Source organism: Papaver somniferum, chromosome 7 (assembly GCF_003573695.1).
Source record: "Papaver somniferum cultivar HN1 chromosome 7, ASM357369v1, whole genome shotgun sequence".
Taxonomy (NCBI): domain Eukaryota; kingdom Viridiplantae; phylum Streptophyta; class Magnoliopsida; order Ranunculales; family Papaveraceae; genus Papaver; species Papaver somniferum.
In genome coordinates, this window is record NC_039364.1 from 647,291 (window position 1) to 669,209 (window position 21,919).

At 36.8% G+C, this 21,919-nt stretch overlaps 4 protein-coding genes and 1 long non-coding RNA gene across 6 annotated transcripts; 2 read left to right on the forward strand and 3 right to left on the reverse strand.

Annotated features, from left to right (window-relative positions):
* Positions 1-1,882: 1,882 nt before the first annotated feature.
* LOC113294004 (ylmG homolog protein 2, chloroplastic-like) lies at positions 1,883-4,080 on the forward strand. Its single transcript, XM_026542440.1, has 3 exons — positions 1,883-2,225; positions 3,071-3,270; positions 3,663-4,080. The coding sequence occupies exons 1-3, from the start codon at positions 1,932-1,934 to the stop codon at positions 3,934-3,936; spliced, it is 768 nt and encodes a 255-aa protein (XP_026398225.1). The 5' UTR covers positions 1,883-1,931; the 3' UTR covers positions 3,937-4,080.
* A 379-nt stretch (positions 4,081-4,459) lies between these two features.
* Positions 4,460-5,476, reverse strand: LOC113300583 (E3 ubiquitin-protein ligase ATL4-like). The gene has a single exon (XM_026549785.1). It carries the CDS (start codon positions 5,474-5,476, stop codon positions 4,460-4,462), a length of 1,017 nt encoding a protein of 338 aa, XP_026405570.1.
* Positions 5,477-13,894: 8,418 nt separating this feature from the next.
* Positions 13,895-14,973, forward strand: LOC113300458. 2 transcript variants are annotated; one of them, XR_003335806.1, is made up of 4 exons: positions 13,895-13,971; positions 14,229-14,296; positions 14,437-14,620; positions 14,738-14,973. It is a non-coding gene; the product is annotated as an uncharacterized LOC113300458 (long non-coding RNA). The 2 variants fall into 2 exon arrangements; XR_003335805.1 differs by lacking the exon at positions 13,895-13,971 and having other exon boundaries at positions 14,172-14,296.
* Positions 14,974-15,142: 169 nt separating this feature from the next.
* LOC113300457 lies at positions 15,143-16,770 on the reverse strand. The gene is made up of 2 exons (XM_026549669.1): positions 16,588-16,770; positions 15,143-15,920 (listed from the first exon to the last, which is right to left on the reverse strand). The coding sequence occupies exons 1-2, from the start codon at positions 16,652-16,654 to the stop codon at positions 15,343-15,345; spliced, it is 645 nt and encodes a 214-aa protein (XP_026405454.1). The 5' UTR covers positions 16,655-16,770; the 3' UTR covers positions 15,143-15,342.
* A 449-nt stretch (positions 16,771-17,219) lies between these two features.
* Positions 17,220-20,458, reverse strand: LOC113300459. The gene is made up of 5 exons (XM_026549670.1): positions 20,299-20,458; positions 18,285-19,014; positions 18,052-18,201; positions 17,599-17,967; positions 17,220-17,503 (listed from the first exon to the last, which is right to left on the reverse strand). Exons 1-5 carry the CDS (start codon positions 20,328-20,330, stop codon positions 17,468-17,470), a joined length of 1,317 nt encoding a protein of 438 aa, XP_026405455.1. The 5' UTR covers positions 20,331-20,458; the 3' UTR covers positions 17,220-17,467.
* Positions 20,459-21,919: the final 1,461 nt, after the last annotated feature.

The following is a 21,919-nucleotide window of genomic DNA, read 5'->3' on the forward strand; positions in this document are numbered from 1 at the left end:
CGGTTACAGGTAAACGTCCCATATCAGGTCTGCGAGAATCATAAGAAAGTTTATAAACCCAGATGTTCTCAAGTCTTCTCCATGAATTTGATGTTAGTGAAAACACTTGCACCTCACACCAGCCTTTCCTAAAGTCCTTTGCAATGCGTACCACTTTAAAGTCTTCAATTTGGTAATCATAACCAAATCCATATTCTATAAAACCCCCTCGGCAGTCCTTTAATCTAGTTGGTGGATTTGGTAACTTCTTACATTCGTGAGTCGAGGGGTTCCAAAGGATAAGTACAGAAGTGTTGAACTTATTAACATGCCAGATAGAACTACTAGGTTTTGGTTTAGACAAGAAGATAATAGACTAAGAAGAGAATACAGAGAAATTGTAACTTTATTAAGTTATTGTCGTACATTCAAACTGTGAAGATACATCATATATTTATACAGACTTTGCTTGTACTTCAGGCTAAAGTATTTCCCAAAGAAGTGAATTCCAAAATAAACAAACTCTTAATAGAGTAACTTGGGTCATGTTATACTTGTACCGGATACTGTGTTAACACCCTCCCGCAAGCGCAACGGATTATCTTGAACCGTTAGCTTGAACCTTAAAAGAGAAAACATGTCTCTGGATAATGGTTTTGTGAATATATCCGCAATCTGATCCTTAGATGATATAAACCTGACATCAAGATGTTTCAAAGCAACTTGATTACGGATAAAATGATAACCAATCTCAATGTGCTTTGTTCTGGCATGAAATATAGGATTGACATTGAGATAAGTAGCACCAAAATTATCACACCATAGAACAGAGGGTGATTGAGTGGAAACACTAAAATCTGATGAGGTCAAGAGAGCTGCTCGTAACTTCACACGTAAAATCAAGGGAACTGCCGGTAAAGGCAATCGCTCGTAAAGGCAAGGGAACGGCCGGGGTACCGTAACCGTACCTGGTACCGTACGTGTACCGAATGTTCTCGGAACCGAGGTACAAGGTACAGGTACCGGTCCAAAATTTTGGAACCGAAACAAGGAAGGTACAGGTACTCGGCCTCGGCAAGAACCGAACCGAACCGTACCGTGTGCACCCTTAGTCTTGCGTGATTAACCCATTGTTTTTTCTTTTCTTGTATTTTTTTTCTTTTTTGTCATTGTTGCAATGAGGCACTGACCACTTAATAAAGTTTTCCTTTGTTTAATGGAAAAAAAGGTTGAAAAATCTGACAGTATTGTTTTATATATCCTGATATATGTAAGTACTGACACCTTATTTGTTTACAGTTAGCTGACTCAGCTTATTTGTATGGATCTGATTCGTCTAAGTCTGACAACAATCACCTGACCGAGTCAGATCTGATTCAATATTTTTGTTGTTTGAGTCAGATCTAACTCAGTTGACTCAAAAGTTTATGAGTTTGTGGCTTGGTCCAATATGTCAGGAGTATTTTGTTAGATGATTCAAACGTGTCCGAATTAGGAAATTAGGTATGAGCCAGGTTACGTCAAATTCGAAATTCAAACCAAGTGATCTGATATCTAATTCGTGACGAGTCAGGGGATTACTCAGGTCCGGATCGCGAGTCAAATGTAAATAAATGGTGTAAATCAGATATAATGAGTTAGTTTCGGGACGAATGAGTTTTGGATGACTAGGCCAATTTTAAACAACTACCGGACCAAAAATGATCAATGACATTGAGCAAGACCAATGGTGCATTTTAATTTTATTACGTGACAAAAAAAAATGGGTACCCCATAACCGCTGGCGAAACTCAAAATGTGACATCCAATTATATTTACTTAATACCTAAACAACCCTTAGGATCCTCCAATATTCCCCTTTATTATCCCCAACATTATCCTCCCATTTCAACCCCAGCTTTACCAAGCACCAAACTGTCCAACCAACACAGACAACAAGTCCACTCAGAAAAATGGGTAATCAAGAACATCATCAACCTTCAAATGAGATAATCACCATTACTGATGAGAAACCAAACTTGATATCAAATTGTCTTCTTTCTTCAGCATTTCTTCATACACCATTCCAGCCATTCTCATCCTCCCCTCACCACCCTAGAAAACCCAATAATCCTCTCCAAAATTTCCAAGCTTCTTTAATCTCAAAAGGTAATGAGTTTCTGAGGAATTTGGAAAACATTGCTGCTGGAAATCCAGTGGTTCAGAAGCTCTTCTCTTTGTCTAACAATATCACTGATTTCTGTCAGGTAATTTCTGGTCAAATTGTTGTGTTTTTTTTTTTTTTTTTTGATTTGGTTATCTGTGGATTAGGAATTATGGGTCTTATAATTTTATGAACAAAACCCATATGTTGAAAAAAATTCTTGTAGACTGAATTTTGCTATTTGCCATTATTGGATAATTGGGTTTTTTTTTTTTTTTTTTTTTTGAGCTGTAGTCATAATTTCAAAATGTGAGATGATTAGAATGTAGTTTACAGATAGAATTGGAAGAATGATTAAGGGTGGTGGTGGTGGGAAAGAAATACATTGATGTGGTGGAGGTGCTAATTATTGAAACACAATCAATGGGGGTACTAAATATACTGGTCTGTGTTAGGAACAAGCCCAGAGTTAGTGTTATGCTTCACACCCCCATTGAATCATAATATGGTTTTGTTCGTCTATTAGAAAACGTAGATGCTACCATCACATTGGTGCCGTTGGGTTAAATCACCTCTAATACGGTGTTGGGATTGTGTTGGTGTTTTACTAGAACTAGAATTGCAGAATTTTGTTGCCTTCTTTGGTTATCTATTGTAGCCCAGATAAAAAAAGATGGTAATATCACAATGTGTGTTGCCATCGATAGATGACTGGTAAGATCACCAGATAGGTACTTTACTAATTTGCTTAAGTCAGGATCGAGACAGTGAATGATAATATCTCTGTGTTCATGTGTGTGCCTGCACCTGATGAGTTTAAATGTTTTGGCTCTTTGCGGTGGTTCCTTTATGCATCAAGTTATGCTGAAAGTATAGTATCTCTGTGTTCAAATTAGTGAGAGGCAAATGTGCATTGGCTAATTTGTTGAAATTTAATGCTCCTTTCAGATGCGTCGCAGAGAGTTCATATTGTCAAACTCGTTGTCCAAACACAACTTTGCTGCAGTTTTACCAGGAGATTCGGTTGCAGGTCTTGTGGCAGCTAATGGTGTCTTAAACTTCTTGAACATTTACAACACAATCTTGGTTGTCAGGCTCGTTTTGACCTGGTTTCCTAACTCTCCTCCTGCCATCACTAACCCACTCAGGTATGTTGCTTTGAAAACACTATGGCAAAATCTACAATTTAGGACTTTTCAGCTCTTAGTTACGACTTCTGAACTTGCTTAAGATAGCTTAGAGTAAGATTCTCAGAAACACACACATTGATATTACGGTTCAAATGGCTATCAAGACCCGACATCAAATGTAACCGAAGTTACTGGACACATTTATTAGACCAGTGTGATGTTGATATTAATCCTTGCACAATGCACTGTGAGCGTGAAATACACGATGGAAACTGCTGAATGGTTGTGCTTAGCATAGAAACATGCTGCATTTAGCATACAGTATAGTAGTCTAGTTCACTTTGAATGCAGGTTCGTGATAATGAATGGGGTTGTGTTTCTAACAATAAACCGTGTTATTATTGTTTCAGCACTATATGTGATCCTTACTTGAACATATTTCGCGGGGTGATTCCACCACTTGGAGGATTAGATCTCTCTCCAATATTGGCATTCCTCGTTCTAAATGCATTAACCAGTGCTGCAACTGCACTTCCTGCTGAGCTTCCCACCAAAAAAGAAACAACAACATCAAGACAAGACCTTTCTTCATCACCATCTAATTCACAGTTTTTAAATCTCACTTCAACACAGAAGAAATGGTTAAAGAGGGTTAGCGGAAACAAATCAAAAACAAGTCCTTGAACTTGAAAGATTTTTACGGTACTTACGAGTTTTGTTCATTGAATGTCAATTCTTTTGTATGCAACTGTCCTAACTCGGAAAAATGTAACACTTTTCGGCATAAATTGAAACAAACAGATAAAATGCAGCTTCATACTTTCTATCTTTTTCACTGTTATTCTACTATGTAATATACTGTCTGAACCAAACATGAATCAGATCATTCAGATAATCTGAGAAAATTCAAGTCCAACATATACCATTCTCATCATTTTTAGGTGGGTCCAGCAAAATAAAAGCTGACCCCACATGTAATTTGCTCACCAAAATCTCAACCGTTCATCCAGTCCCAGATCCATCAAGATCTGAATATCAAAAACCAATTAAGCTCATCATGTTGAGCTTACTCTGATCGGATCGTCGCTTCAAGAATCATATTGACTTTTCCTATTTCATAACCTACTTCCATAGTATCTTATCATCTACTCCTGCCAACTATTATTTACTGACAATTATACCCCCAACTATTATTTCCAACTACAGATTATGCCCTCGAGAGAAAACCAAAGAATCCAGAGAGTTCTTCCCCAAATCGATTTCCCTCCAAATCCCAAACCCTTCCACCGCCGCCGCCTTCATCCATTCCACCACCACTCCTCTGTCCACCATAAAACCTATCAGAAAACTGCAAAGAATATGACAGAGATCTAGCATAAGACGCAGCTTCATCAGATTCAGCTGGAACTGGATCCTCAATCACAATCTCCGCCGCTTCATCACCACCAGCAGCGCCACCAGCAGAAACTGAAACTTCATCAGATTGAGCTCGATTCTCATTAATCCTTTCCAATTCCACGAAAACCTCAGCATCGAAATCCTGAACCCAATACTCAAACGATCCAAGCGAGTAAGACCGATTCTGCAAATCACTGGCAGAGAAGCTTCCAATCTCAATTCTACTACTCCGACTCACACTTCCAATCTCAATTCTGAAACTTCTCGAAGACGACGAAATCATCTTCAATTCTCCATCATCATCATCTTCACCGTCAACTGAAAGTTTCACATCAGATCTGCAAATCGGACAATTGTAATTCGACAGCAAAATCCACTGATCAATACAAACAGAATGAAATACATGACAACAACTCGGAAGCAACCTCAATTGATCTTGTTTCTCAAATCTCGAAATACAAATCGCACAATCAAGTGTGGCCGTCGTGGTTGCTGCTGTTGATGCTGAAGATAAGGAGGATGTAGATTCACGAATTCCTTTGATTGATTCAAATCTGAAAGTAGGTAAAGAATTTATAAGGTCCTGATTGTGTTGATCTGATTTGGGATTTGGTTGTGGCGAATGTGTACGGATTTGCGGTGGTGGTGAGTGATTGATCTGTGGCTGTGGTGATGGTGGTGGTAGAGATGATAATGGTGATGTTGTTGTGGTGGTGGTGATGGTGTCGGAAAAGTGACGGTGGATTATGTGACGGAGGAGTTTGATGGTGATGATGATTAGAACGATGATGATAACGCTGATGAGTACTGCTATGCTTCTGTTCATTTTCGATGATGATGAGATGGAAAAATTAGGGATTTGGGAATTTGATTTATTGAGGAAGAAGGAACAGAAGAGATGATTCTTTTTGGGGTTTGAGATTTTGGAGGGACCTATTATTATATGGTATTTGAAATTTGAAATTAAAATTTCAAAACCATTTTTTTTTTTACAGCGTACCGTAGTTTAGTGGTCCTTTCTTTAACTAGGCACTCAAAGCCGACTTAGCTCAGTGGTAGAGCGCCTTACTTTTAATCCCGTGGTCAAGGGTTGGATCTAGGGCTGTCAACGGGTCCGGGTCCTCCCGGGTAGTACATGGTCCAGAACCGGATCCGACATATTAGCGTCGGTTTCGGGTCCTAACGGTTCCAGGTCCGGTTCCATGATGTGTTGGTCCAGAACCGGACCCAGTAAAGGTCACGGGTAATCACCGGGTCCGGGTACCCATCGGGTAAAAAAACAAACTTATATGACTTCCCAATTTTATGGCTCATGAGTACTGAAAAAGGATTATTCAACACCTGAAAAGTGACCATCTTTAACATACATACAAAAGTAGAGTAAACTTGAGCTTAGAATCCTTAGATTAGGAAAATCAAAGTTACTTTCCTAGCTACAAGTAAGAATCTGCCATTATATATGATAAATATTAAATACAAAAGTTGGCAGACATGTTTTTAGCCGATAACTGCTCCATCAATAGATTCAGTACCTGCCCTAATGGCTAATATAGTCTGTCGTATTATAACCACAAAAGTTGACAGACATATCATTCTATAAAGTGTAGAAGCCCCAAAAGATAAATGTGTTTCCTTCACAAGTACATATACAAAAAAGAAGGATGTAGTTCGCACTTCGCATGTTCTTTGGTTATGCCTATATAATATATATATACGAAAAAGAAGTTCTAACCAGTTCACTAAAGATTTCACCATCATATTTCCAATTGTTCCTGCAAGAGAAACAAAAACAGTTGATCGTATTCCCAATTGACCAAAAAGAAGTAACCATATCACAATCAAAGACCTTGCCTGTGATGAAGCAAGAGTTGCTTCCGTGATTGCACTCACCAAATATACAACTAGCTAGGGCCAGGACCACAAGCAAACATTAAAATTCCCAAATATACAACTAGCTACGACAAATATTGTATAGACAGACACAAGTCAAACTTTCTTACGAATGTATTTCCTTATACTGTACTACTAATCACATTTCGACAAAGTTTAAGGAAATACAAATTTGTGCATTCCAAGGTTAGCTGGTTATTTTACCTTATATTGATAGTCAGTCAGTTAGACAATGTGCGATGTTGCATCATCATCGTCTGACTCGAGATCCTCCATTGCCTCCGAAAGAGTCTGAAGTGAAGTAATACCTAACCCAAATCCCTCATCTAACACAATAAAATAGTTAGTTGACGTACAAGAACCATAGTAAATGAATCACTAACTAAAATTGATATAATAGCAAACATGAATTGAATATGTTACTTACTCTTCAGCGCACTTCTTATCCAATCTTGTGTGCATATCATAGCTTCAATTGTTTCGGGAAGCATTGAAGAACGAAATTTATCTACAACTCTACCACTGGTGCTGAAAACAGATTCAGAAGCCACCGATGACGCAGGAATTGCTAATATATCACGAGCTATCACTGCTACAATTGGATACATTGGTCCATGAAATTTCCACCACCCCAAAACATCAAAACTAGAATCATTCAGATCAATTCCACTTCCTTTTCTAATAGGGTGAACATCAGCTGATAGGTATTGCTCTAAATCTGTGCGAACAACGTCATGTTGTGAACTTTCTTCCAGAAATGCCGTCAAACCTTTCCTTCTAGAAGTAAAAGAACTTTGAGAAGATGAAGTACTACCACTACTACCAACTGAATCTTCCATGTTCACTTGATTTGTCGAAATGTTTGCTGAGTATACATGAGCTGAAGAAGCATAATGTGTTGCATATTCATTATACAATCTTTTCAAGACTTCCATAACTTCTAACTTCTTCTCCTCGCTGTTACCAGGATATATTAATGGGAAATAGTAATCCAATAATTTCATTTTAAACCGAGGATCTAAAATGGAAGCTATTGCAAATCTCGTACAAATGCTTCTTTTCCATTTGATAAATCTTTATGCAGTCTGACTTCGTAGTGTTCCGCTTCACAAGTTTAATATTGGGTTGTAATGAAGTCAGCACCCTTCTAAAACCAATGCACTCTACAAATGAGAAAGGGAGTTCATGCAAGATAATCATTCTTGCAATACAATCACGAGTTACTTCTTGGTTAAACTTAAAGTTGTAAGCAGCTACTGACCCATCTTGTGTTTCACTAGCTTTCAAGAACATTTGGTTAATTTGCTGTTGTGCTCCTTTGTACGCCATACAACTATTTAGATGTTTCCTCAAACTGCTTGTCCCATTTTTGCTCTCCGCACCAATATTCCTCTTGCAGTGCTTGCATTCTCCGTGTGTTTTCCCTTTTATGAATACCTCTTGAAATTCAGACCAATACTTTGAGGTTCTTTTGCGTTTACGTGTAGGTGACGGAACCACATCTGTTGTTGCCGCTTCTATATGATCAGAATCAGAATCACCAGAATCACTTGACTCACTGGCTACAGTTTCTACTTCTTTCGGCTCTGCTGAGTTTACAACTTTACTCTTCTTTGCAGCCTTCGAAACAGCAGCTTTAGGAGGCGGCATACACGGGGATTTCGAAACGGTAACTTTAGTCTTCTTTACAGGAACACAATGATCACCAACACTACTTCCTGTTTGACATTTCATGTTGCCTCTGCAAGGAAAACCCAACAAACATCTGTATCAGCCTATCAGGTGTCATAAAGTATAAACGATAATAAATTTAACAAGCATATACAGTAAGAAAAAGACAAATGTTCCAAGCATATACGCATAAACAACATACGCATCAACCACACACAAGGAATTAGTAGTTTATGACTTAATTGCCAAAATGGCAGTAGAAGACTTGCTCTTGTGCATGTTTACTGCAATCTACTGAAAACACCCAACCTTCGAGTTATCATTGATTTCTCACAAAAACAACAATAGAGTTCACATATCATTGAGATTACAGGGATACCCATTCAAGCATAATAAGTTTTCCTTGTCTGTGCAAGAGAAATCATCAAGAACAAGGAAAAAAAATTAACATATGCAATATAACAAAGCTTAAAAAATCATAACAAATTTTCAGAATCATAAAAAATTGCCCATTCACCAGTAATTCAAAATCACTAAAGTAACACCCAATACTGCAAATTAAAAAATTCTTTCCTCTTGAGTAAAAAGAAACAAAAGGGGTAAATTCAAAACATCCATTAACCATTCACAGATTCAATAATAACATAAACAAACAAATTAAAACCTAAAATATCCAATTTCATAGACAAAATGTTACCATAATCATCATCATAATAATCCATGTTTTCAAAATCCCCAAATTCATGAAACCCTAAAACGAAAACATAACTCATAAAAAAGAAACCCTAAAAACAAGATAATAATAACCTGAAGAGAGGATCAATGAACCACCAATCAATCAATCAACGTTCTGCATAATAACATCAGTGGTAAACTTGGTACCCTTATCTTTATCAGCAGTAGCTCTACCTTTGGCCTTACGATCCAAGAGCGACTTCCTATCCTTATCAAGTCTGACCTTAGTAATAACACACTTTGATGGATTAACGCCAACATTAACAGTAGATCGGAATGGGTGGTGAGCTTAGTAATAACTACTTCTGCAGGCAGAGGCAGGAGAAGAAAGTAGATCGGAATGGGTGGTGAGCTTCTCATCCTTTCCTTTATATATGACCTAATTTTTGCTGGGGATTTTACACAATTAGCCTTTATGAAATACCCGAATACCCGCGGGTACCCGACGAGTAGGATCCGGATGGACCCGTTCATAAACGGGTATATATGAGTAATTACCCGCCGGGTCCAAAGTGGTTAATGGGTCCAATTTAAGGACCCGGAACCGGACCCGAATCCATCGGTTCCGGTTCCGGACCCGGGTAATGGGTACCCATTGACGGCCCTATTTGGATCCCCTTAGTCGGCGATATCTCAATTATTTGTTTTTTTTTCGAGTTTCGAATTACAAAATCTCCAGAACTTGTTCTCCCTATGAAACCATATCCTTCGGCTCCAGGATTACCTCGAGGTGTTCCATCACAACGTTAGATGGCCTGATGGTAAATACAGTTTGCATTCAACGATCTTAGTGCAATACTCTTCATCTCCGAACTCGACATTTCTCCGTTCCTAGAGTACATAGCAACCAAAGAACTCTGAACAAAACCATTCAGCTCAAACCCGTGTTTAATCACATTGCAATGCACTTGTTTCCCTTCACTCAAACCCGATATAACTCCACAAGACCGTATAACAAAAGGAAAAGTATAATTATCTGGTAAAAACCCATTCTCATGCATTTTCTTATAAACAATTATAGCTTCTCTACAGGGACCTTTATCGCTATAACCTCTAATCAGAGTATTCCAAATGAAAACATCTCTATCTCTAAGAGGAATTTCTCCGAACATGTTACGGTCGTAAACACATGTCTCTGATAAATTACATGTTACTGTGATTAGTTTAGTGAGTAAGACTAGATTCGTTGATGACCCAGTTGTTAGAAGGAAAATTTTCTTGTTTGGTCCTAAGCCCATAAGGTTATTTATATTAGGGTCCAACCGGATTAATTAGTTATCTACAGGTCCATATTTAACCAAAATATGGAAATGACCAGAAACTCCTTGTTGCCAAACGTGTGTGCCTGCACACCTTTAATATCTAATATAATTTGATATTATTCTCTCTCCCATAAAGAAACCTAATTTGTCTACATATATATTAAAAAAAAACATAGTAGAATACCTAGACGTTCTGATTTGTGAAGTTTGAGAAGAAGTCTACATATGTGTTTGCTGAAAAAGTAGCATAAAATGGTATGAATTAGTAGTACATATATGATGTACTGAAAAAACCCTGTTTTATTTTAACCAATATGATACATCGATAGTTTTTTTTATCTTTTACTGTTCAAATCAGCAGCGCAACAATGTTTTAGGAGATAGATTCCCTATTACATAATTCAAAAACTGATGAAAGTTCTTGAATAAGAAATCAACATCATGAGCTAATCCTTATTTGAAGAGGACCAAGCAGCAACATCTTCTCCAGAAACTAATGCAACATCTTCTCCAGGAACTAAGCATATGTTATTGGATAAAAAACCTGCAAAATATAAGAGTACATATATGATATACTATCATAAACTAAAAAGCTACACAAATTGAAACCGAAAAAAAGGATCAGAATTTTCAGTACATAACTTCCATACTCATTAAAAAACCATTCTTATGCTTACATATATGAATCTGTGTGTTAGACACTATGAATTTGCAGTACATAAATGATATACTGAAAATAAAACTAGTTAATTTGCAGTTAATAAATGGTATACTCAAAAAAAGTTCCTAGTGTTTGGACTAGATATAGACATCTTGAACCTGTAAATGCGACCAAAACGTAACGATATTGACACAACCACGATGAACAACGGATAAAAATGAGTAGTACATGCAATATGCACCGATTCAGCTAATTACAATTCTAGATAATCTAATGTATTAACAAGCAATTATGAACCGTACATATATACACGAAACATTGAACACATAAAATTAATACTGCTCTCGTACATACAAAACATTGAACACATCAAAATAATACTGCTCATTTTACATGAAACTAACCTGAAAAAATTATCAATCGAATTACAATCCACTACGACGAAAAACAACGAACCTGTAAAAACAAAACAAAAAATCATGTTACCTTTAGGTAATCCATATATGAATTGCTGATTCATTATCTAAATCAACTCCAAGATAAGAAAAGACCGATGAATCTACGAACATAACAGAATTAAAGCAGTTCTTTTTAGTATTCCATATATGTACCTCTGATTTATAACTAAAAATCAAAGAACATAGTTCAGTATTACACATACGTACTCATGGATGGAAGTATGGAACCCAAAACTCTGAATAAAACAGAATCAAAAAAAGTTTCTATCAGTACGCCATATACGTACTGCATAATCATGAACTAAAAATCAACTTCATGTAAAGAAGAATTGATGAAACGATGAATATAACCGAATCAAAGCACATATTTCAGTATTACACTTACATACTCATGGATCGAACCCAAAAACAGTGGCAAAAATCTGATTAAAACATAATCAAAAGAATTTTATATCAGTACGTCGTATACGTACTGTCAATTCATAGACAAAACCAACTGTAACAAATCTAAAAACATAAAAGCGTCATGAAAATCGATTTGATCTTCATAATACAATCGAAAAACAAATCAAAAGAAGAAAACAAACAAAATAATCAAAGAAGATGATTAGAAAACATACCTGGAACAAAATATCATATATTTATTGCTGGATCAAACAATCTCAAACAACAACAAATTTATTATTTACGCCTAGATCTGAACTATTTTCATCAAAAACCATTAGTACATCATATATGTACTGATGGTTAATACACAAAAACAAACTAAAAACCCAACAAAATGAAAGTAAAATTTCAGATCTACTAATGAAATGTATATAAAACATGATTATCTATCTAGATCCGAACTAAATATGAGATCTCCAACAACAGACTAAGATGAATTGAAAAATCAACATAGGAATCAAATATAAACCAAATACCTTGACTAATTCTTAGCTGATTTTCTTGATCTGTAGGAAGCAACAACTTCATATATAGTATCTCAATTGATTTCGCCATTAGACTGAAAATCAAATCCAAATAGTTTCAAAAAAATATGAGACAACATTAAAACTAACTAAATCTCGGCTAATGAAACAAGATTGAAATAAATAATCTCGCGTTCGACGATTAAAACCCAAGAATTTTTTCCTTCTTCTAGCTGCTCTCCGATTTGGATCTGAGAGATTGAAATGAAAAGAGAAAAAATGAAATGAAATTTAGTTACCATGTTTTTATATACATTAAAAATATGTCTCATGTATCTCGCACATGTATAGGACCTGGGAATAAAATTTTAGGTCCAATTTTATTTTTTCTTTAAAACTTTGGAACTCATGTTACTGGGCTTTTGTGGGTGGACCTGCCACTAACTAATATCACTAAACTAGTACCTATAGGTAATTCCTACTTGTTAGAATCCTACCACGCATCTGACTCGAGATTTTAAACTCGGATTCTGTGGAGTCAGATGTCAGATTCTTTTTTTATGCCCGGGTTGGCTCATATATGGAGCCAAGTAAAATTTTACACCGGGCACTCAAATGTCTGATTTTGATATCTACCACCACCATTTTTTTTTTATTTTTTTTGGATATGACACGTCTGAAATCTGGAACTAACTCAATGTGTATGGTTTTTAAATTAGGGATTGGGTATAAATTAGGTCGCTAGTAAGAACTAACTCAAACTACAGAACAAACGATTTGAAAACTGATTCTGACATGAGTCAGAGGTCGAGTCATATCCAGACACCGAGTTAGCTTACAATATACAATTTTATTCCTGACACATAACTTATCTCATATATCTGACTGGATAGTATTTGAGTCAGGTACGACTTTATACCTTACATATATCTGACTGAACTCAAAAAATTTACTAATAAATTTTGAATCAGATGTAATAAGTTAGATTCAGATGTAATGAGTCATATCCAGATGAGTCAGATTTAATCACATCAATTTAGTCAGGAAAAAACAGATTGCTAATATCACCTTGGTCTATCGCTCGAGTCAGCTATGCCAACAGCTCGACTGCAAAAATGTGAGTTCATAGAGAGGTTTGTGCAACATATATCCATGCCCCAGTCATATATTGCTTTAACACTGTAAATACAAAAATAAGAAAACAAGGTTAAGCACATCTCTGGTATCAATCCAAATTGCATCTGAAATAGGTTTGCCGAATTTTAAACTAGAATGACCGTAACTGAAGTCTTAACTAAATTATTTTGGACAATGGACGCAAGCCTGATCCAGCAATATGGCGTGAGTGTAGACCCGAATTAACACTAATCAACGAGTGATAAATTAGACACTAAAGAAAACAATTGGCTAAGTGGTTTCAATTTTATTTCAAAATACCTTATTTTATTTTATCACTTAATAATAGCCATAAATACACCTAGCCCTAAAACTAGCCAAGATAGAAAAGAAAAAAGAAAAAAAAAAACACGAGATTTGGCTATCCAGAAAGGAGTCGGTGCTCAAATTGTTGCTCGGCTCCCATCTATTCATGTATAAAACGGCATTTGATTTTGTTTAATAAAAGCCCCAGGAGGCAATCTTCAACAGAACTTTGCACGAATCCGACCTTGGCTTCTGCTTCATTCTGCGTTGGACTAAAAATGCTATACGTTTCAGTTTTGACAAAATATTAAGTTTGTGAACATTAGATGTTTGTTTAAATCCCTAAGAGAATACACTGTTTAATTTTAGTTTGTATGAACTCCCTACCACCACTCAACATCGACCACAACTGAGCTCTACAGAAAAAAATCTTCATATGCATAACATTTTAGCAAATGCTGCAAATCAATTGTGCTTCAATATGTATCCATTTTGAATTTACCAATAATCTGCTTAACAAAATTTGGGTGTTCGTAGATTCTGAAGGGTTTATGTTGTTGTTTATTAGGTTTCCAAAGCTCTTGATAAACCAGAATGGATCTTTAGTTCAAGACAGTCCTTGATGATGGTGATTAGGTCAGAGATTCTTTTAATATTTTGTCATCTTGCATTTTCAATGTGTAGTTCTAATAGTATCTGCGAGGATTGCGGATTTTGTTTGTTCTTACTACCTTGAAGCGTTGGCATTACTAATTTCTTTGTGTCTCTTCTGATAGGGTTCATTGGGGTAGTACAGTAGTTGATTGTTTGATCTTTGTTATTGATTTTTGAGGCGAGACTACTTTGTTGTTTGACACCTTTGTTGTTACTTGAGTCCACTTAAGGACAGGAGGTTATAGGCAGTTTATGCGATATGGGTAACTGCAGTTTAGAAACGGCGCATGTACTAATGAGAACTGAGTAAGTTAAGTTCAAAATTGATTGTTGTTCAAACATGCTTTAGTACACACTCTGATATTATGATATGTAACCTTTTTTTAACCTATTTGTTGCCTTGAATTTCTTTTTGATTCTCAGTATTTTAGCAACTGGCAATCTCCGTTGATGCCACAAATCTTCTAGCAAGCTCGACTTCATCAATTGGTGGGTATCTCCAAAGAAGGGCAATCAACTATCTGATCACTGTAGAAGCCAAGAGTTATTGAGCAAGCTGGGAGTTGATGCATCTCACCTGCGTCTTTGTTAGTCAATATTAAGAAGCTCATATCGAAACAAAGAAATTGGGGGATTTTTCTGATCTACAGATGATATATTGCTCGAGATCTTTACTTACCAGTTTTTTTTGTCTGATTCAGTTCATACATTTGGCTAAATAGTATTTGAGTCGGGTACAATTTGACCCACACATATCCGACTAGATTCAAAAGTTTTTGGTCAATTTTTTGAATCTGTAATAAGTCAGATTCAGACACGGTCGGCTATGCTTAACAGCTTTATTGCAGAGAATGTCAATCCATAGAGAGGCTTGTGAAACATTCAAGCTGCATTCGTATATGGCTTCAACACTACAAATACAAAAAGAAATTCCAGAAAACAAGTTTAAGCACATCTCTGATATCGATCTAAACTACTTCTGAAGTAGAACAGCCGGGTTTTTAAACAGAAATGCGTGCAGAAAAGGTTCAGAAACCTAATGCATAAACAGCAGCAGCTAAACTTCCGATCACATGTAACCAAAGAACCCTGTGAGATCCGTTAGCATTACTGCAATCATCGCTTGTTCCACTGAAACATCCAGGACCTTGGTCTTTGATCTGGCCTCCATCAACGAGGAAACTGCTATTTGATTTTCCATTACTGAAAAGCACGCACCAAAAATACGGCGACCCGCCATCAGTACCTTTCACTGCTGCCCCAACTTGAGTGTGGTTTTTATTGTATAATATATCCAGTCCCTTGCTGCTAGGAACTAGAAGGGTTGAAAATGCTTCAGGTGCAGAGATGTATTTAGATTGACAACCTATTAGCCGCCCGGTTATTGGTGTCAAGGTTGATGCTTGGACGCCACAGCTGGGAGCAAAAGTATCAGCAATGTCTGAGTCAAGAGGTTTTTTGTTATCTACATCCTCGCATTTGCCTTGATATGCTTTTATGTATTGCAAAGCAATGCAGGCTAGTCCTTGATTGTCTGCAAGAAGTGATGCTTTGTGACCAGTTCGATTGCTGTTGAGTACGGAGACAAGCTCATTTGCAGTGTTATCTGCAACTCATAGTCTTAGTTATTGGAGAATGGAGCTTATATGACACACCCAAACAATAAAAATTCAAAACCAAGTAAAAACAAATGTAGAGAACAATTGAAAAGTCTCAAACAAAATGATGGCAACATGGATGGAATCGAAATCAAATGACCAGGAGCATTGAGTTGAGTGGCTGCATCTAATTCACAGTTAATGGGCTATGAGATTTCACTTCTCAACACTAAGGCATTGCATAATTTGTTTCCCAAAAGCTTCAAATCTAAAAATGCAAAGCCAAGAAAAGAGCAGTTTCTCCTTACTGATTACTCCCAAGCCAAATGACAAAAAATTGATGAAATTGTTTTGATTTTCATCTCCAAGATACAAAATCTCCTTAAAGTTATAGATGCAGAAATGCAGCATAGTGAATTTATTCAATGTTCAGTTGAATCCCGAGTTAACATTCCTAAGCAATCATAGATTTGAGATTTGTAGAAGCTCAATCATAAAACAATCTCTAACTTTTTGCAATAATCAACAAGAAACTGAACTCATATCTGAATCAGAATAACACTTGAAACCAACCCATTTGAACTATTAATGAACTATTAAGCCAGCCAGCAATTACTGTATGATTTTCAGATTGGATAAGAAATGAACAGTAGAAGTTGAAGTGGATCTACTTACTTTTACTGTCAGCTGAAACAGAGACCAAGAATAGTGAAGCTAACAGAACCCAAGTTGCCATTGCCATTACTGTGGAACTGAGAAATGCTTGCAGATGATGAACTGAGAAGTGAGAAGAGTGAGTGAGACTCTGAGAGAGTCTTGCTCAGAGGTATATGCTTTGCTTTTGTCTTCAATCTTCTAACAGAAAGTCAAAATTGCCCTTGTTGATGATTTGAAATGATTGAAAAGAAAAAAGGCAATTATGATTGTTTGGATTACAAAACACTCAAACTTGCATATTTCATGATGGATGGGGATTAATTCTAGTAATGCGTTTGGATACCTGGGGTAGAAGTAAAAGTGATTTTTTACTCCAGTTATATCTCTGCTTCACAAAGTTGACTTTTTCATTATTTTGAATTTCGATACCTAAACTGATTTTTGTTTTTCGATTTCTAAAAGTGGAAAAGTAAGCATATTTTCCGTGTTAAGAACTACTTTTGGTAAATGTTGGAGAAAGTCTTGAGTTCTAGTCTCTGTAACTACAAACATTCCATTTAATCATTGGAGGGTCCAGCAAGTCGCAACCGCAAACCTTCAGACATCGAAAGAATGACAGTTTTCCATGGTTTAGCACTAATGTTCTCTGTGTTGTTTTAATGTATAGTAACTTAGTGTAGGGAAATTGAAAAGAAAGTTGCCGAAAAAAATACTAGTTACTTAAACCACACAGAATAAGAGACAACCATAACGGCAATATTTACATTTTTTACTCCAGATATTCATTTTTACAGACAAAATCCGTTTCCTGGGATCTCTTTGGGACATCTGACAAATCCTGGAAATCTGTTTCCGGTTACCTCGCTGTTCAAGTTGACTGTTGTGTAACTTTTCCTGATTACCCTCGTCCACGTCCACCTCTTTTGCCCGCCCTCTGAACACATAACATTCAGAAAATGAATTAAGCAAGCAATGAAGAAAGTGAATGAACCTACAATTTAAGATATCAAAACAAAAGGCTCTTCTTACCAATTTCCGAAACTCGGTCCTGGACTCCAACATGTGTGAGTACAAGGTTTGTTGTTGAGTAGTGACCAGCTCCTTCAACTCTATGATCTCCATTTCACGCATTCCTAGCATCTGCCTCACCTCTTTAAGCTCCTCGCGCAGCTCGTTAATCTCACTGGACGCGTTCTTATTAGCCTTCAACCTCTTTGATGGCTTCTGATCATACTCCTCCTCGTAAGCCTCCTCTGCAAATGTGTCATGGTGGTCAGAGTTGTCTTCCAACTCTTCCATCGGATCAGATTCATCGTCCTCATCCCTCTTCTCCAATTTGACATTGCAATAACGTTGTGGTTTCTTGTAAGAGATGGGAACAGGTGATAAAACGTCCAACTACAAATAAATAAAAATATAAACGTTAACAAGTAGCGCTGCAAAGTATGAAAAGTTGAAAACACTATAGCATTAAATACCCACATTGCTGCAGTTGAAGACCTCGGTTTGGATGGCAACATAGGATGGGGCAGTCTCGCACGTCCATCTCAGAATAGGAGGAAAACAGTTCACAGGATCGATCCTCTGGGCAAATGCTTCCCCAAGTTTGGGAATATTTTCATAGGCCCAAACCTGAAAATCCAAAAACAAGTTTTCACACTTTGTTTCAACACGGTTTCTACAACAGACGAAGATAACAAACTTACAGTTCATACCTGGAAAGCAAAGGGGAATCCCCTCAAGGAGTAAGTCTCATGCCAGTGATTAGGATTTGTTCGTTGCTTTTCTTTGAACTTCTCTGCTCGCCTCCTCAATGCAATAGCCAGGGAAGAAAAAGTCCGTTCATATGAAACTAGACCCCAAGGGTACATGTTGAATTCATCTAGGTCATCAACTATTTGGAGGAACCTCAAATCTATGTAAGTTTTTTTATCTTTACCCAACAAGAAAAACTCTAAAAGGTAAACTAATGCTAATTTTACGGTATCATCTTCGTGTTCACAATTTATAAAAGTTTCTTCCAACGTATACATGCTAATAGACTTAGAACCGGAAAAATACTTATGCCGAAGCCTATGAGACAAAAAAAGTGGGTCTTTCTCTATGTTTGGCCTTGTTTTCAAAGAAAGACCTGTTACTAGTGAAAAATCCTGTGCGGAGAATTGGATCACATGTCCTCCTACCAAAAACTGCATGGCCTCGTCGTTGAGGCAAGGACCTCCTAACTCTCTTAGCAACAGACTATGCACAACATTTCCACAGAATTTGAGTTTAGGCATGCACATTAGATGCCCGAAACATGTGTCTCTAAACTTCTCCATTTGCTTAGCATTTAATTTCTCCTTGATAACTTTGATGGTTTTCATTTGTGACAAACATGTGACGGTAGCTTGGAAATGCATATTTTCCTTAATCTTCAGAGAAGGCGTTGAAAAAACGGCCATCCTGCAGTATACAATGGGAAAACATAACCCATTAACCTCACACATAACATACAGCAAGTAATCTCGACTGCCATCAACACATAATCCAATGTCAATCTCAGCAGTCAACAATGTTATAAATAATAGTGGGTGCCAGGTGGAATGCGATCAACAAGTCGATTTCTTCAAAATAATAAGGCAAATAACATTTTCAGACTTAGCAACAAGTGAATGTGCAAGTTACTAGTAGAAACGAACAATTTAGACCTTGCCCAAATGTTTCCCCTGTACTTGGTTCTACATACGCATTAGGATAAAACCAACACTATATCTCACCTTACCAACAAGAAAGAAGGGAAAAAATAAAATAGCAACAGCCACTAAGAGATCATGATTATTAACCAGAAATAGAAGTACGGTAAAACTAATTTACTCTAACAATCAAACCAACCATTCATCACTACCAAGTAGTATTTATTTCAGCGAAAATCAATATCAGTTCTGCTTCCTTCAAATGTCACATACACATAGGGGAAGAGCCAGCATAGGCCATGGGGCATCTTCCCCCATGTCCCCATAAGCCACCACAGCACCACCCCACAGGAACATGTATGGGTAGGAAAAAAGTTCTCAAACAAACTAACAATAGACAGGTGGTGAAGGAGAGGCAAATGAAACCTCTGTAACCAGCGGTAATGGGGCAGGTGGTGTTGGGCTCTCAGGGACATATGAATGGTAATGAAGGAACTGGTGATGGAGGTGAAGATGATGAAGGTGGTGGCAAATTAACAACTGCTGATGGTGTTAATAATGGAAGTGGAGGTTCATACTCAGTACACGGCGGTGGAGGTGAATTTGGTGGGGGTGGGGTCTAACACAATAAACTGGTGGTGGTGGTGGGGGTGAATTTGGTGGAGGTGATGGTGGAGAATAAACTGGTGGGGGTGGAGATGGTGATTAAATCAATTACAAACCATATCTAACAAATAAAATTTCAAATCATTCCCCCAAGTCCTCATACCCAAATGCATTTGACTGATTATCAGATAAATGGGTATTTCTCAAAAGTCAAACCGTAGAAATTTGATTTCATATGAGGTCCTCCCCTTTCAACTAATCACTCACTCTCTCTCTCTCTTTCTCCATCCTCTGTTACTACAAATACACTTCCATTCAAAAATCAATTCTAAACCCACCCACAAAATCAATTTTTGAAATTGATAAAAGATTAATCAACATGAATATGAATGTGGGGCTTAATCAAAATTTGAGAAATTGATTCATAGGATTTCAGAAAAATTATTACCTGTTTGGTGAAGTGGGGTTTCTGCTGCTCATCTCTTCTTCCACTACTTCTTCTTCAATGGGAATGACTCTGGTTTCTGATTGTGTGTTAGTTTGGAATGAAAATGAGTTGCATTTGGGATTTAGGTTAAAGATGAATGAGTCGAGGATATATATCCATATATATTATATATATTTTTCTCTGTCTATATATATATAGAAGGAGACAGGGTCCTGGGTAGGAATTTTTAAACAAAAATCATTTATAAATGGTGTGAAAAATGACTGGATAGTCCTTTTTATATTGTGAAAATTACAGCCACACCCATTTTCCAGATTTTGGACCGTGTGAAATCCACCAACAAAAAATTTCAGGCACGCACTCATTTTTTGGGATGAAATTCTTACGAAACCATATTTTCTAAAATTCAGATTTCGTTTTCTTCTTCTTCATAAATACTCTCAGTTCTTCGTAAACCCAATCTCAGAGACAATGAAAAGGGAAGAAATAGGGTTTGCTATTGCTATTTGAAGATTAAAGGAAGAAGAAGAGGAAATTGGGTTTCTGTTAATGTTGATCATGGACTGATGGTGGTAATTTAGGTCAGGAACTCAGATGGAGAAATTGATTGTATGGTTATTTGAACTCAGATGGACTGGTGCTGGTAATTTAGATCATGGACCGGTGCTGGTAGTCGTTTTCCTTTCTCCCCCTTTTTCTCACCCTTCTCAATATTTTTAGTAGTTATATGGTTATTTGAATTCCAAGTAGTTTACACGTATTCGGTGCCCAACTGCTACTGCTGTTTGATAAATGGGGATTGCAATGTCTGAGGCTTGATTCAACAGCTGTACATATTACTTACAGATTTGAGAGAAACGAAATCTGGACAAGTGCAGCTTATTCGACTTTAAACAGCAACTCGGCGACTTCTGTTTTGGTCGTAGTACTGGCAGGTTCCAGTTCCCCCGAAAAGTTGATTTTTGTGGATGCATAGCTTTTGCGGCACCAGTGTTGTCACAGCCGAACTATTTTTCACACCTTCAAGTAGTGGACTCACCCCATAATGCATTGCGTTAGGCCGTGAATTTTTCATCATTTGCATTGTTTAACTGACCCCAGAACTTTGCAAGATATAGAGGCAGATCCTAAACTGAGGCTCCATAATCTTAACCTTCAATTGTTGTTTCAAAAAATTACCGTTCCAATTGGTTTCGAAAATTTGTTATGCAGATATGAAAAGATACATAACCTGTTATGCAGCTTGAAAAGTTGTTGCATAACTTGTTATGCAGTCCAGAAAATATTTGCATAACACGTCATATATCAATTTTTTTGTTATTGTTGGAACCAACAAAAACAAAGACTGTATAACTTGTAATGCACCTACAATAATATCTGCATAACATGTTATGCAATCGTGAAGATGCATAACCTGTTATGCATCTGAAAATACGTCTGCATAATTTATTATGTATCGAGAAAATTGTTGCACAATCTTTTATGCATCGAGAAAATTGATGCATAATCTGTTAAGCATCCGACAATATGGTTGCATAATGCATTATGCATCAATTTCTTATGTACGAATTAAAATCAACCAAATCAATGGCTACATAACTTATTATAGATGCATAACTTT

Excerpts from the sequence above, each read along its gene's own strand:
- LOC113294004 (XM_026542440.1), top strand. The coding sequence starts at position 1,932 with ATGGGTAATCAAGAACATCATCAACCTTCAAATGAGATAATCACCATT. Across the intron at positions 2,226-3,070 it reads ATATCACTGATTTCTGTCAG|ATGCGTCGCAGAGAGTTCAT; the intron begins GTAATTTCTGGT and ends TGCTCCTTTCAG. Across the intron at positions 3,271-3,662 it reads GCCATCACTAACCCACTCAG|CACTATATGTGATCCTTACT; the intron begins GTATGTTGCTTT and ends TTATTGTTTCAG.
- LOC113300583 (XM_026549785.1), bottom strand. The coding sequence starts at position 5,476 with ATGAACAGAAGCATAGCAGTACTCATCAGCGTTATCATCATCGTTCTA.
- LOC113300457 (XM_026549669.1), bottom strand. The coding sequence starts at position 16,654 with ATGGCAATGGCAACTTGGGTTCTGTTAGCTTCACTATTCTTGGTCTCT. Across the intron at positions 15,921-16,587 it reads TGTTTCAGCTGACAGTAAAA|ATAACACTGCAAATGAGCTT; the intron begins GTAAGTAGATCC and ends TATGAGTTGCAG.
- LOC113300459 (XM_026549670.1), bottom strand. The coding sequence starts at position 20,330 with ATGAGCAGCAGAAACCCCACTTCACCAAACAG. Across the intron at positions 17,968-18,051 it reads AGGTCTTCAACTGCAGCAAT|TTGGACGTTTTATCACCTGT; the intron begins GTGGGTATTTAA and ends ATTTATTTGTAG. Across the intron at positions 17,504-17,598 it reads GGACCGAGTTTCGGAAATTG|AGGGCGGGCAAAAGAGGTGG; the intron begins GTAAGAAGAGCC and ends TTATGTGTTCAG.